The 13,769-nt window shown below is 40.8% G+C and overlaps 1 protein-coding gene across 4 annotated transcripts in view; it reads right to left on the bottom strand.

Moving 5' to 3' along the window:
- The window catches only part of ckap5 (cytoskeleton associated protein 5), a 44,866-nt gene that overhangs the window by 19,113 nt on the left and 11,984 nt on the right, over window positions 1-13,769 (bottom strand). For 2 of the 4 annotated variants that reach the window (XM_005750553.2, XM_005750554.2), the window contains exons 4-28: window positions 13,093-13,299; window positions 12,675-12,846; window positions 12,422-12,554; window positions 12,213-12,313; window positions 10,713-10,826; window positions 10,511-10,615; window positions 10,033-10,122; window positions 9,349-9,513; window positions 7,315-7,443; window positions 7,066-7,224; window positions 6,819-6,920; window positions 6,086-6,196; window positions 5,857-5,949; window positions 5,359-5,544; window positions 5,090-5,184; window positions 4,335-4,518; window positions 4,047-4,192; window positions 3,607-3,781; window positions 2,526-2,639; window positions 2,211-2,339; window positions 1,806-2,000; window positions 1,595-1,721; window positions 1,048-1,133; window positions 709-819; window positions 150-272 (exon numbers count right to left, since the gene is read on the bottom strand). In XM_005750553.2, the coding sequence (XP_005750610.1) occupies window positions 150-272; window positions 709-819; window positions 1,048-1,133; window positions 1,595-1,721; window positions 1,806-2,000; window positions 2,211-2,339; window positions 2,526-2,639; window positions 3,607-3,781; window positions 4,047-4,192; window positions 4,335-4,518; window positions 5,090-5,184; window positions 5,359-5,544; window positions 5,857-5,949; window positions 6,086-6,196; window positions 6,819-6,920; window positions 7,066-7,224; window positions 7,315-7,443; window positions 9,349-9,513; window positions 10,033-10,122; window positions 10,511-10,615; window positions 10,713-10,826; window positions 12,213-12,313; window positions 12,422-12,554; window positions 12,675-12,846; window positions 13,093-13,299 (3,352 nt within the window). The remainder of the gene's footprint in view (window positions 1-149; window positions 273-708; window positions 820-1,047; window positions 1,134-1,594; window positions 1,722-1,805; window positions 2,001-2,210; window positions 2,340-2,525; window positions 2,640-3,606; window positions 3,782-4,046; window positions 4,193-4,334; window positions 4,519-5,089; window positions 5,185-5,358; window positions 5,545-5,856; window positions 5,950-6,085; window positions 6,197-6,818; window positions 6,921-7,065; window positions 7,225-7,314; window positions 7,444-9,348; window positions 9,514-10,032; window positions 10,123-10,510; window positions 10,616-10,712; window positions 10,827-12,212; window positions 12,314-12,421; window positions 12,555-12,674; window positions 12,847-13,092; window positions 13,300-13,769) is intronic. The other 2 variants (XM_005750555.2, XM_013915263.1) reach the window with 1 other exon arrangement.

Raw genomic sequence — 13,769 nt, 5'->3', positions numbered from 1 at the left:
ATAAATAAATAAATAATAACCTTAGTTCTTAAATTTCATGTTTTTAGACTTCACGAGTCTAAAACAAAGTCCAGCAGCCCAAAGGACACACCTACAATTAGAAAGTCCACAAAGACATGCCCTATTGCTGTTTTTCCATCTACTGGTACCTTCAATTGCTTCTCCTCTTTGATCCTCTGTTCCTTCGCATTGGCGATGAGGATGAAGAGTGGCCCAGACTTATCTTCATCATCCTTCAGACCTTTAGACACAGGCTTCTTACCAGCAGCACCCTGAGGGAAGCAACAGCAAATTCATAGTGAGAACAGCTGAATTAAACATTGTTCTGCCTGTGGATGTGTGAGCATAGTAATGTTTTCTAATGTCAAATGAAGAGAGGAAGAGCCTGTAAGTAACACACTGCAGAAAGAAGAAATATAGGAGGTGTTATGCAAGGCAGGTTGCAACGCTGAAGTCTGACACACACATTCATGCAGTTAAGTGAAACCTGAATCCTGTGTGAACTATCAATTTTGTTTTTGCAACCAAGTTAGTGCATTTTTGACACAACCACGGCGAGAGAGAGAGAGAGAGAGAGAGAGAGAGGCTGAAAAGAGTTAAAAAGAGCCCAGTGAGAAACTCTGCTCCTGATGTACTGGGAGAGAGCAGGGACAGTTCAAATGAAGTTCTGAGCCGACTTTCATCACTAAACACCACTTGAACATCTACCTGTTGATTGCCACCAGCAGCCTTCCCTTTGCTGGAAGGCTTTTTACTACCATTATTGTCCTTGTCCTTGGAAGAAGGGGGAGGGATGGGTTCCTCAGGTGGGGAGGGAGGCTGGGTGAGTAGAAAAACCATATTGTGTTTACAACTTCTTAGTCCTGAATTAACTGATAAGAAAATAGTGTAAAAGAAAAAAACCCCAAAAAAAACCCAGTCGCAAATGTGCATGGCATGGCAAACCATACTGTACTGACTTAATTTATAAAGCACCTTGTATCTGCTGAGTGCAGTACACAAAATGAATAATGTTCACTCACACACACACGTGAGAAGCATAAATACCTTCTTAGCAGCCATTCCACCTCGGACTTTCTTAACTTCTGGTTTACTATCAGCGACGTCTTCACTTGGTAGTTGAGACCTGGAGGCTGCAGAGGACAGATTCAAATTAATAGAATGGTCTGGCCATTTTAGCTCATACCTGCAAGCCTAACAGGAAATGACAAACTTCTCTCCAATGAACTCCTGAGTTCTATTGTTAGACCAGTTGAAGAGGGTTCATTGTGAAGGAGAGGAGATCCAAAAAAAGGCATCACTCTTAAACATGAACAAGTACACTTAAAACAAAACAGGGGATTTAAAAGCTAAAAAGGGTTCCATCATTATTTAGTTACACATGAGAAAAAGTCCAATACAGTCTTAACAACAGCAACCTTCAACCGCCAAGCTTCACCTTTATCATCAGGATAAAGACTGGCTGTATTGGTGGCATTTACTTTTTTTTAACCATTCCTGTAATATTAAATGCAATCCATTGTTTAGATAAATTTGAGTACCACCGAAATGTTTTGAACACGTACTCGGGACTATGCTAAAATATTAAAAATACCTGAAGCAGCTCTATTTGGCTCTGCAGATCCTTTCCCTCCCCCCGTTTTGGCTGGCGCCGCAGGTTTAGCTGGCATCACTGCTCTGGCCTTTTCCAACATGGATACCACCTGATCCTTAGAGGCAGGCTGAGGGGAGATGAGAGTAAGATGACATTAATCCCTACTCACTATTTGTGGTCAAGAAGCAAAAAATATCCCGTAGGTCCGTACTTTGAGTTTGCCTGTCGCTTTGGTCATCTTGTCGTAGCCAAGATGCATCATAAAGGTAGGAAGGGCATCCTGAGCCTTTTTGCGCACATCTCCATTTCTGTCCTCCAGACAGGCGTAAAGCTGAGGAATGCACAGCATCAGATCCCCTGGAACAGTCCTCTGTGTGGGCAACTTCTCTGCTAACCAGCCGAGCACCTGGGGAATGCAGAGAGGTTTCCAGCAAAACATGAGTCTCTTACTTACATCCCGTTGTGCTGCAATTCATGCAATAAGGAACACCAACAACTAAAATTTCAATCCATCTCTAGAAAACAGAACAGTCAAAGTTATGTTCTGTGAGACCACACAGCAAAAAGAATAGGTGTGTGTGTGTGTGTGTGTGTGTGTGTGTGTGTGTGTGTGTACCTCTTGTCGCAGAAAGGGATTCTCTCTCTTCAGTTCCTCAGAAAGATCTTCCCCCTCCAGCCAGTCCTTCATCCCAGTCTGCTCCACCCAGGCCTGAAGTGTGGTCATGGCAGTCACCCTCACATTTGGCTGCAGAAATAATTGCCAGCACAATTCAATCTAGGTCTATATATCTTACTATTGTTTTCATTAACATGTTTCCTTCATGGCACTTTCATATTTTTATGAAATTTTCATGTAAAAATCTCAAAAGCAGAAAAAAAAAAAAGTTTGCAACAAGATGAACATGAATACTATCATCGGTGGGCTGAGTACCTTGCTGTCTCCTAGAACGGTTATTATGGGAATTCCCAGAGCTTTGACGTGCTGCTTAAGTCCAGGTCCCAAGGCTGTAGCCAGTTGCTGCAGAATAGAAAGAGTCTGCTGCACCTGAAAAACACAAAGTAAAACCTTTATTAACATTTACTGCCTATTTATTTTAAGTATTACTACATAGTTACCTCACATAATATCGCTTCACACTAAACTGTTACAGTTTTTAATTTTTGAGACAGACACAAACACATTAGATTTCATCTAAGGAAATCAACTGGACTTCTTTAAGTTTCACAGAGACATTTCACCTGTCATCCAAGAGGCTCCTTCAGTTCAAAATCCAAATGGAGTTCCAGGTATTTAAATCCTAGTGGTGTTAATGTGCCTCATCACGTCATGAATAAAGGCATGGATCATTATCACCAGATGTTTTGGATCAAACCACTAAGAGCTTGCCTCACCCCATCATCTCACCTATTAGGGTCACCTTACAGATGTGAGTGGCGGTTGAGGCGCCATGGAAGGGATCTCAAATCTGTATTGTAGGTGGCTAATAGTCAGTGTCGTAAGCTACCCCCTCTGTTCAACGACAGTTGACACAGATGGCCTCTATTACCTGTCTTCCAAACCATCTGCCTTTTCATTTCAAAATGTGAACATTAGCATCCTAAAAGTGCCCCTTGGCAGCTCCTTGTTGTCACAGCTGGGAAGGGGTTAAAGGATCTTAACATTCAGCCTTGCGTGAGTAAAAACGATCCAATTAAGTACTCCAATTCTTAATCAAAGATGAATCGAAATATACGTTTGACCAATATGTCAGAAGGAGAAATGTGAGTAGTAAAAATGATTGAATGCTTTTTTTCACCAGACCATCGATATGCATGATTTTAAATGAAGGCAGGAGCACTAATGCTTGAACACAAAGCGATAATTTTTATCTCCATACTTTCCTCACCAAAGATAAGAACCAAAAAGGTTAAGTAGATAAATACAGTACAGGTGATTTCCCCCCCCTCTCCCCTCTCAAATCACGCACGCACACGAGATCTGTAGGTCAGGTGAAGAGCACCGTCTTACGCACCAGGATCTTGTTGGAGTCACTGAGACGTCCCTTCAGGGCCAGAGGCAGCTCTCCAATGTTGGCCATGATGAACTTGGCCTCTGAAATGATGGCTGCAACCTCATCCAGACCTTCCTTTCTGATCTTCCAGTTCTTATCTCCAATTTTAGACACAAGGTCAGTCGTGATCTTGTCACTTAGAAACAGAAGGAAAAAGAGCTACATTAAAGAAAGAAGGGGGATAGCAAACATGACATATTACAGATTTAAGGCCCAACATCCTACTGATGGCTTAATTAGCCAGATAAATGTCTAAACAGCAACAGTCTAGAAGCTCTTAAGATGGGTAACAACCCTGTGTGGACCTAAGAATTTGAAAATGTCGCCATCGGAGAAGCCATGCTCCAGCTGCCGCACATGGATGCATGGTTAAATAAATTTCAAGGAAACAATCAGGTTACCTGACATCTGTTCGGGGCAGCAGGTCCATGATATTTTGTCCTCCACCTCCAGCATCTTCATCCTGCTCCTCAACTTCAGCACCCTCCTCCTCTGCCGCCACTTTTTTGGTGAACCTGATAGGGGGTGGTGGAGATTGACCTTGCATCTAAAACAGGAGACAGGATAAAGAGACACTAGTTGTGATTATTTTTCCCGTTGTTGTTATTATACTACTACAATAATTAAACCGGTCACACTTGCTAAACTGAGCACATAGTTAAATTTAGAGAAATCTCTGGAAGTGCTACCTTCTCGAACTCTGCATCTATCTGTGCAAGGAGAGCCGGCTTCTCATCTTCAAAGAACATGCGTAGTGGAGCTCCCATGTAGAGGTACATGACTCCCAGCAAAGTGATGGCTGCTGTCCTAACAGCGGGGTTGGTTGCTCCCAGAGCTGTCTTCACATTGTTGATGAAACCCTTCACATTGATACTGGAGAGTAGGGAGGTCAAATGTTAACAGAGGTCTTTAGGACAACTTCCAGGGTGAAAATGGCATAGATACATGAGGCCAGGAAAACAACTGATGTCATGGTGCCCATCTCAATCTTCTATATGCGATCTAGTTGCAATTTGAAAAAGCAAGAACTGCAATCAGGCATTTATAATAACTGGCAAGGAGTCTTTGCTGTAGAAAAACTTTGGCCCACTCTGTTTTTGTAGAATTGTTTTTCCTTTTATTCATTTACTGGTGTTATTGTTGCCTAACAGGAATAGGTGGGATTTCTCCAGGTATTCCCCCTCCTAACACCACCAAAGACATGCAGTTAGTACGGTTAGGTTAGTTCGTGATTTTAAAATTGTCTATAGATGTGAATATAAGTGTGAATGGACCTCCCCAGGATTTACCCTGCCTCTCGTCCTGTGGCGGTTGGGAACAAAAACATAACCTCCCTGGCAAAATGTTAAATGAAGATGTTTTAAAGAAGCCCCGCCGCCCCCAAATCAAAATCAGTTGGAAATTATGTTACAAATAAAGTGATGTGTGATGGACAGGAAGTTACCCTGCAAAGCCAAACTCCTTCATAGCATTAGACAGCCAGTTCAGAGTCTCTGCCTGGTTTTTGGGATTTTTCTGGGAAAAAGCCATAGAAACAACCTGACAAAGAAAAATCATAAGTCATTAATACTGTGCAGTCTCAGTTCAGTTTTATTAACAACAGTTGTATCAAGGCGCTGTTGCTACAGTAGTATCTGTTGATGTTTCTGTCATTTTCTGCACATATAAAAAGACCTTTTCAATCTTTAACAATCCAGAAAAATTGATCCTTACCTGTTCTGCAGTCCATGGCAGTGAGCAGGCCTCTCCAATAGCAGTCAGTCCTTCTTTAGCATTTCCACCACACTTGACATCTCCAACCTTGTCCACCAAGCCATCCAAAACAACAGAGGCTGAGGTCTTGGAAAATTGTCCCCTTTGAGCAATGAGAGCCACAATCCGCAGTTTCAACTGCATCACCTGAACAAGAAAAGGGTAAGTAATCAGACATGGCTGATCTGTCCTATAACAGGTGCTTTATTTTGCCATTTACACACTGGCTTTCAAAGAATGCCAATGGTTTTAAGTGCAGTGCCAAAACTTTGGTTCCCTCTACAGCAGCTTTTCATTGACATTTTTTTTTTTTAATTCTCATCAAATCCTTCAGTAAAATTTGTATAGGAGCACTGTCAACTGGAAGAGACACTCCCATTAGTTAATTGTGCAATGTAGTTGTTAATTGTTGAGCAGGTGTTAATGATGTTTCATTAACATCATCTTGTCAATGATTACCTGGAAGTTCGTCTCCTTCCACCCTGGTTTCTTGGCCAACATCCTGACTAAGGCCTGGCAGGGCATTGCAGCTTTATCCATTGTCTCAACAGCCTAGAAGGATACACAAATTTAATGAAAAATTGCAGTTATTTGCAATCACTGCTGGATATTATGAGTCAATCAGCTTTTGTACTGTGATGAAGTTGTTTATGACACAGCTGATGAGGACAGAACAGGAAGACTTTACCCTCTGGAACTCCTCCATACTGGCCAGTCTGTCCTTCCAGTTGGCCGAGTCCAGCTGTTCAAGACAGGAGGCAGGAAGTACACCTGCAGCCAAGTCCTGACACACCTCAGCCTGATATAACAACACACAAGCACACAATAAGAAATTCCAAAGCAATAGCCTGATAATGTTGTATCCCACAGGGATAAAATATTACTATGATAACATGAGTTAATGCTGCTAGGCACTCTTTGTCAGTAGTGAGGACTGGATACTGATTAACTAAGATAACCAACTTTAAGACAATATTCATATAATCCCAAGTGAAAACATGGAATTGTTTTAGTTACTTTAATCAGCTGTTTAAATCTGTTATTTTCAACTGTGCTTACTAGCATGTTGTTTTACAGTATAGTAGGCTGTTGCATTCACATCATTGTCTTTGTTTTTAAGTTGTAAAGCCTGTCAAGAAATGAAGTACGTGGGAATGTAAAGTCTTGCGTTGTGTGTACATTTCATTGGGCAGGTACACCGTCAACTGTGCACTGTAGTAGGATAGTACAAGTATATACACATTTTTTCCCCCTGCTGATGGCTTAAAGACTTTCTGCAGCTCTGTCCAGCTTTCTTAGAATAGCTGCCTCTGTTTTCAATGAGTTTCACACTGGACTGGGAGACAGCAAGTGTTCTAGCATGTATTGATATGCCGGACATTTGTTGCAGAGGACCAGCATGCAGTCAAGTAATGACTTACTGAAAGTTCAGACTCCGTGAATTCTTTACTGTCGGAGGACTTCTTGGATTTGGCACCAGCTGCAGAGGTTGGCTTCCCTTTCTTAGGTGGCACTGCTGACACCTGGATAAAGTTTCAAGTAGAACTATAGACTGGTAAAGATGCCAACCATCCTATTTATCAATAACAAAGCTGATATACAATAAGGCAACAATATTTCTCCTTCGACTAATTTGACTTTTCTGTACATGCATTGCTCCCAGCACACCTTATTGGCAGAAGTCTGGCTCTTCGATGGAACAGAGGATTTGGATACAGATTCAGCAGGGACGACGGCTTTAGCTGCACATTTCTTCTCAACTGTGCCGCCTCCTCCTGCACCCTTCCTACCTCCTGAGAGCTCCACATTATCAGCACACTCCTTAATCTGCAACAAAAACAAAGTGAACAGTTCATGACAACAAAAACAAAAATTGAACCGAATTCACATCTGAATTCACATCTTCCTGATCCTCACCTTATCCAATTTCAGTTTATCCAAGTCAGCCAGGAAAGGGTTCACAGCTTTCTCTCCCACCACTTTCATGGCAGTCCCCAGAGCTTCAAAAGCAGCATCACGGACCTCTGGGGCAGAGTCATTTACTTGCTGTGAGAAAAACATAGGTATACTTAGAATTAGTTGGCCAGACCTGCAGTGCTTTTTCAAATGTTTCCATTCCATATTAAGTGGTGACTAGAACAAAATTCAATAGGCGATACAAATTTTGGTGTCTGTTAAGTTACATACAGGTGACATATATTGAACATAAAACAAATGCAAACATAGAACTTAACATCACTGTATCTGTGAATGTTACAGCAAACATTTGTTAAGGAGGTGTCCGAGTTCATACAGATATACACAAATAGGGCTGCAACGATCCTCACCATTATCGATGACATTGACTATACAAATTCATCGAATTTATTTGTCATATACTAATACCATGTACACGTATTTTTGTAACAGCAATACACTTCAGGAAACTATGGGTGCAGTTTCGCCTATATTGTCTGCCAAGATTGCACTCAGTACTAACAAAGAAGAATGTTGCAATTCAAGTCATTCAAGTCCAAAGAATAGACTGAAATGATACAAAAGTGGAGAACTGCCAGGTTTTTTTTTGTTTTTTGTTTTTTAAAGAAAGGAGAAGGAAACAAAGGGGGGGGGGGTCAACAATGTAAAGCAGTTCTGCAGCAATGGAGGTTGATCAAGCCTTGAAAGCTGGTGCTACTAATTCCTACAGGTGTTCCAACTTTTGGGATTACTACAACCCCCTCTGTCTGCATAAAAGCAGTGCTGGAACACACTGTGGTACCATACCCTCGTGAGCATCAGTGGAGCAGTATTGTGCTGCAGGAGTAGTGTACTGCTACAAAAATGGAGAGAAAAAGGCAATTAACAATAGAATTGATTGAAGAGAGACAGACCATTATAACACTTATAAATGCAGGTCTTTCCTACAGACAAATTGCAAAGAAAGTCAAAGTGTCAGTGATTCCAAAGGGCACACAGAAACTGGGGCAAACTCTGAAAGGAAAAGGTCTGGCAGACCCAAAGCCACCACTGAACCAAAGGACAAGTTTCTGTGTGATACGCAGCTCACAGGACAACAGCTTCAAGCACAGCTTAATAGTGGTGGTAGTAAGCAAGTCTCAGTTTCAAAGACAAGACTTTGAGCTGCAGATTTGACAGGATGAGTTGCAGCAATAAAGGCATTGCTAAGATGTCAGAATAAGACAAAGAGGCTTTGCTGGGCCATGAAACACCATCATTGGACTACTGAAGTCTGGAAGAAGGTATTACGGACTGATGAATCAAAATTTGAAATCTTTGGTTCATCACGCAGGATCTTTGTATGCCGCTAAGTAGGCGAGAGGATGGTTCCACAGTGTGTGGCATCAACTGTCAAACATGGAGGAGGAAGTGTGACAGTCTGGGGCTGTTTTGCTGGATCCAGGATCACTGACTTGTACAGAGTGGGAGGCTCCCTGAACCAAAATGGCTACCACAGCATTGCAATACCCTCTGATATGTGCCTAGTTGGTCAGGGGTTCAAACCTGAAGCTTGTTTGGGATGAACTGGACAGAACAGTGAAAGCAAAGCAACCTGCAAGTGCCACACATTTATGAGAACTTCTCCAACAGATATGGGAAGAACTTTCTGAAGAATATTTGATTTCTATTGTAGAAAGAATGCCACGGGTATGTTCAGCCGTTATATCTGCCAAAGGTGGCTATTTTGAGTCAAAAGTTTAGAATACATTTTGGTCTATAAATTGATTTCACAATTTATTTTTTCACTCCAATTGCTTACTTGTACCATGATTTTTTTTTTCAGAGTGCAATTTGACATTAAACTGCAGAAAGATTTTTATTGAAAAAAAAAAAAAAAAAAACCCTCAAGGTTCTGGAGAAATCCTGATTGAGGTTGTAATTCATGCATGAAAGGGTTAATTATAGGTTCATCCTAAAAGGCATTACACTGTAATGCTGCAGTTCTTAAGTCACCTTGATGAGAGCAGCACAGATAGGCTTGAGGATGCTCTTGGGCAATGTGGCTTGTGTGCAGTGTCTGAAGGAGCGGGCGAGAAAAAGAGAGGCCTGCTGCTTGATTGAAGGGTTCTTATTGTCCATCACAGCCAGGATTTCCTCTGACAGGTTCTGGAAAGTTGTCTGGAGGGGGGAGAAGTCTGCACAGTCAGTGAAATTCTCTACAATTAACAGGAGTTTAAGTTCTAAGTTTATAACTACTGGGAAAATGCATATGATATAAAGAACACCATCAACTGCCAGTGCTACCTCTCAGCTATAAGTCAACACACTTATGTTTTCAATTTCGAAATCTTATGCCGTCTTGATCTCAAGTTATGGAATTCACAAGTTTTTATGAAAACTTGACCTCAGAAGGTCACTGAGATTCAAACTCATCCAAGATTCTTAGTGGATGCACTTCGGTATCAATTTGAAGCTCCTACGTCACCTCGTTCTTGCATTCACAGACTTAGTTGTTCACAGCACCGGCCTAGTGGGGGTGGTGACAATAACCAAACAGCCTTTTATGGCCGAGGGCTAAAAACTGAACATGCTGATCTATGCTGTTAAGTGAAAGTACACATAACAAGGACTGGAGGTTTTTCAGTCAGATTTACATGCTGAAGTCTGTTGTCAATGAGATGTAAAGAATTTACTCACAGTGAGAAAGATGGCATCAATTGCCTCCTGCAGGGATTGGACAACCTGTGGCTTTTTTTCCTTGAACTTCTCTAGAATGGTTGGAACCACCTTAAAAGACACATCTCACATTAGAAAGTAACAAACTGGGTCAGCCTATTCAATGACATTTACAAACAGGTGATATAAGATGCAAACAAACAGATCAGTTTAAAAGTGCAAAACTTATGACTGCTGTGCAGCATCCAACACTAGAGAAAACTATGATACCTCAATCTGTTATACAGCTTTGCATCATGTTTGTTTTTATTCCTAATTAATAAAAGGAATTTTAAAAAAATTGAAATAAAACACTTTTGTTTTTTGTTTTATTTCCTAAAGTTGCTGTGCTGATCGTTTCAGCCTACAGCATATGTTTAGTGTTTCAAGGTTAAAGTGAACATTTTCTCTTCTCAAAAATGTGCTGTTATTTAGATCAAGAAAAGGCACTTCAACTTACTTGTCCTGCATATGTTCCAAATTTCTTCCTCAGTCCAGTAGCCAGTCCTGCCAGACATTTAGCTGCCATTGAAACCAGCATCACGTTAGCATCTTTCCCTACGACCTAGAACACAGTAAACTTGTCAAGAGACAATCGCGAAACCCAAACCTGTGAGAAAAAATGCTTTTTGAAGCCACTCAAGAATACTTTGAACCTTTACCTTCTTTAGGGCTCTGACAAGGTCTCCATAGTCTCCGTTCTCTAGTTTGGGGTTCTTGGTCAAAGCCTCGACAGCCTCCAGTGCCTCTTTTCGTTCCTGCCACTTCTTAGCTTCCTACAATAGACAGAACAAACACACGTTATTAAACAGCATTTAAACTCCACGATTGTACCATCACCTGAACTGAATATTTATTTTAATATGCTAATAATTACAACTAACAAAAACAGGCCTGTTGGTACACAAAAACAGAAAAACCAAGGCAGACGGGGAGCTCAATAACCGTGTCCCAATTTATGAGCTGTGTCCTTCAAAGGATGCATTTGAAGGTCAATTACGTCACTTCTGTTTATGTTAGAGAAGCAAGTTGTTATATTTGTCTTTCTTCTTATTGGGTTGTCTTGGTTATATTCTTTAGAAAATGCCCCATTTCAACTACTGCAGCTTGTAACCTTGTCATATAAAAACAGTTTTAACAAGTTGTTCCTAGGGCTGTTCAATATCACGATATATATCAGATGATGATATGACAACATCTATCTTTTCACATTACACTATCGTTTGTTTCGTGGTGTCGCAAAATAAACTGTTTACGGCAATATTTTTTCATCGTTTTGATGGTCACTGTAGAATTTCTTAAAGTTCTCTCTTTCTCTTATATTTAGTATAACCACACTACGGACGGACAAGCGCCTGTTTTTAATGAGTTGTCGTTAGCAACAACGAAGGTAAAACCATCGCGTGGCTCCGTTGTCCACTTGTTTATTTTCCACATAAACCTTTCACAATAAAGCTGAAGATCCTGTTGAGATTTTTCAAAATAAACCAAATCATATGAAAAGGTATGTGGAGTGTTTACGGACGAGGAGCTAAAAAGAGCAGTCAGGTGCTAAAAAATAAACCTTAGAGTTTTCCCTGCATCACGCCATGTAATAAATACTAAGAGAAATTTGTGGCCGTTTCAACTTATGTAACACTGGACTCCAGGTACACGACGCCAGCTGAAAACACTTCACTCAAGTCAAGTGACCGGAAATTCAAAGAATTAACAGAAAATGTAAAATTTTTGTGATATATACTGTTGTCGGGGACAATAAATGTCTTATATCGCAATATGAGATTTTGGTCATATTGCACAGCCCTAGTTGTTCCTGTGGCTCTTTTCCATGTTGTATATAAACACCCCCCTAGGTGGAGTACAAAACATATTGGGAACTCTTCCAGAGGTCCAACTACTCTTTTCCAGCTTGGATCAGTTGAAAGCAAATGGTAGGGTCAAATTTTGCCATTATCAACATGAATGACTGATCCATTCATTGTACAATTCAGGTTGCTGGTGTTATAGCTGTATTGATGTGGGGGATACTGTCTTTGGGCTTTGTAGGACCAAAAGAAGATCATTTAAATGCTACAGCCTACCTGAGTATTATTGCTGACCATGTCCATTACCTTATTTTGATGTTTGGGAAGGTTTTTGAACTGAAAGCTGCGTAAACTTACAATTTTCTCATAGAAGTCTTTGGGCATCTTTGATAGAATTTCCACAGGCTCCAGCAGCTCATAAGGATCCACTGCCACCACCAATTCCTCCCCATCATCTCCTGATTGATTGGGGGGGGAAGAAAAAGTCAATACCACACTATGACTGACTTATCTCCTCTTTATCTAACAACACGTCAAAGAAGCAATTCTCTACTCTATAAACCTACCGTCTGACTGTTCTCCTCCTTGAGCCTGTTGCTCCTGAAACTTTGCTTTCAGGTCCTGCTGGGAGCGCAGGAAGCGCGTCTGTTTGGGAGGAGATGAAGGTAGCTTCACCCATTCCTCCTCTAGTTCTTTGAGCTGCAGAAAAAAAGAAAAAGAAAAAGAAAAAAAAAAGACAGGTTTGTTGAGTTTATCATGCCTTGAAATGAACAAAAATGAATGAAACGTGTGCAAGATGTGTGTAATAATGGGCCCCACCTGTACAGAATTAATGTTCTGAAGTGAAGGTCTCAAAGCATCTCTGATCCACTTGTAGATCTCTACTGCAAGCAGCTTGGCTTCATCTCTCACAGCTTTCTCTCTAGACTCAAACTGTTTGGGTAAAATCTTCACTACTGGCTTCAATGTTACTATTTTAGACCCAAATTCACTGTGAAAAGACAATTACATGACATTTGATTATTGTCATTTACAGAACTGACACTTACATAGACTGACTTACAGCAATTTGATTCCAGTGGTTAGAAATGAGCAATTTGATCAAACTTAGTCAATGCTTTTTGTTTATTTGGTCTTGTGTGGCAGCTAGAGCTTTATCCTGACAGGCAACATTAACATGACATACTACATTTGCTGTGTCTATACATTAAAGGATTCTCAGTATAGTTACACTAACCTGAGAGCCTTTCTTAAAGTCTCGATGCATGCCACCACTATCTTGGGGTTCTTGTTGTCGAGTCCTTTGAGCAGCTCGTCCTGAACCACTTCAGCCTTCTCTATCTCAATGTACATAAAACAGATGTCCATACCCAGCTCTTTGGCCCGTGCTTTTGGCTGGTTGAACACTTTGGTCACCACACCAGACACTACCTCACCTGTCGTCCTATAGAGTGACAAAGACAAAAAAACAAAAAATGATATAGGCATATACATAGATATACAAGTTCATGATAGCATGCTAGCAGAATTAAAAATACAGAAGTTAAACTGTGTCCACACTTAACACAACCAGCTTAAAAGGGGAAAAATAAATAAATTCACAAGTGACTTGTGGCCATAATTACCTCTCCATAAGGAGTAGTGTGTGGCCCAAACACAAAATGGCACGCTTTCATCAGTGCTACTACTGCTTAATAAAGAGTTTCGCTGCTTTACTGCTACCTTCATTATTCTTTAATAACTTGACTCAAACTTTTGAATACCAAAAAAGGATCTTCGCAGCCGCCAGTGCTACCCCTCAGCTTCCACGTAGGTTACGTTTTTGTGTTACGTTTGTTTGTTTTTAAAAACACATTTTTTCACCAGGTGCTCAAAATTATAACGACATAGCAGGAACATAAAAATATGTCCCCC

Source organism: Pundamilia nyererei, unplaced genomic scaffold (assembly GCF_000239375.1).
Source record: "Pundamilia nyererei isolate P.nyererei 1_Seehausen unplaced genomic scaffold, PunNye1.0 scaffold00278, whole genome shotgun sequence".
Taxonomy (NCBI): Eukaryota; Metazoa; Chordata; class Actinopteri; order Cichliformes; family Cichlidae; genus Pundamilia; species Pundamilia nyererei.
The sequence above is the reverse complement of the archived record's forward strand: the minus strand, read 5'-3'. Positions and strand labels throughout refer to the sequence as shown.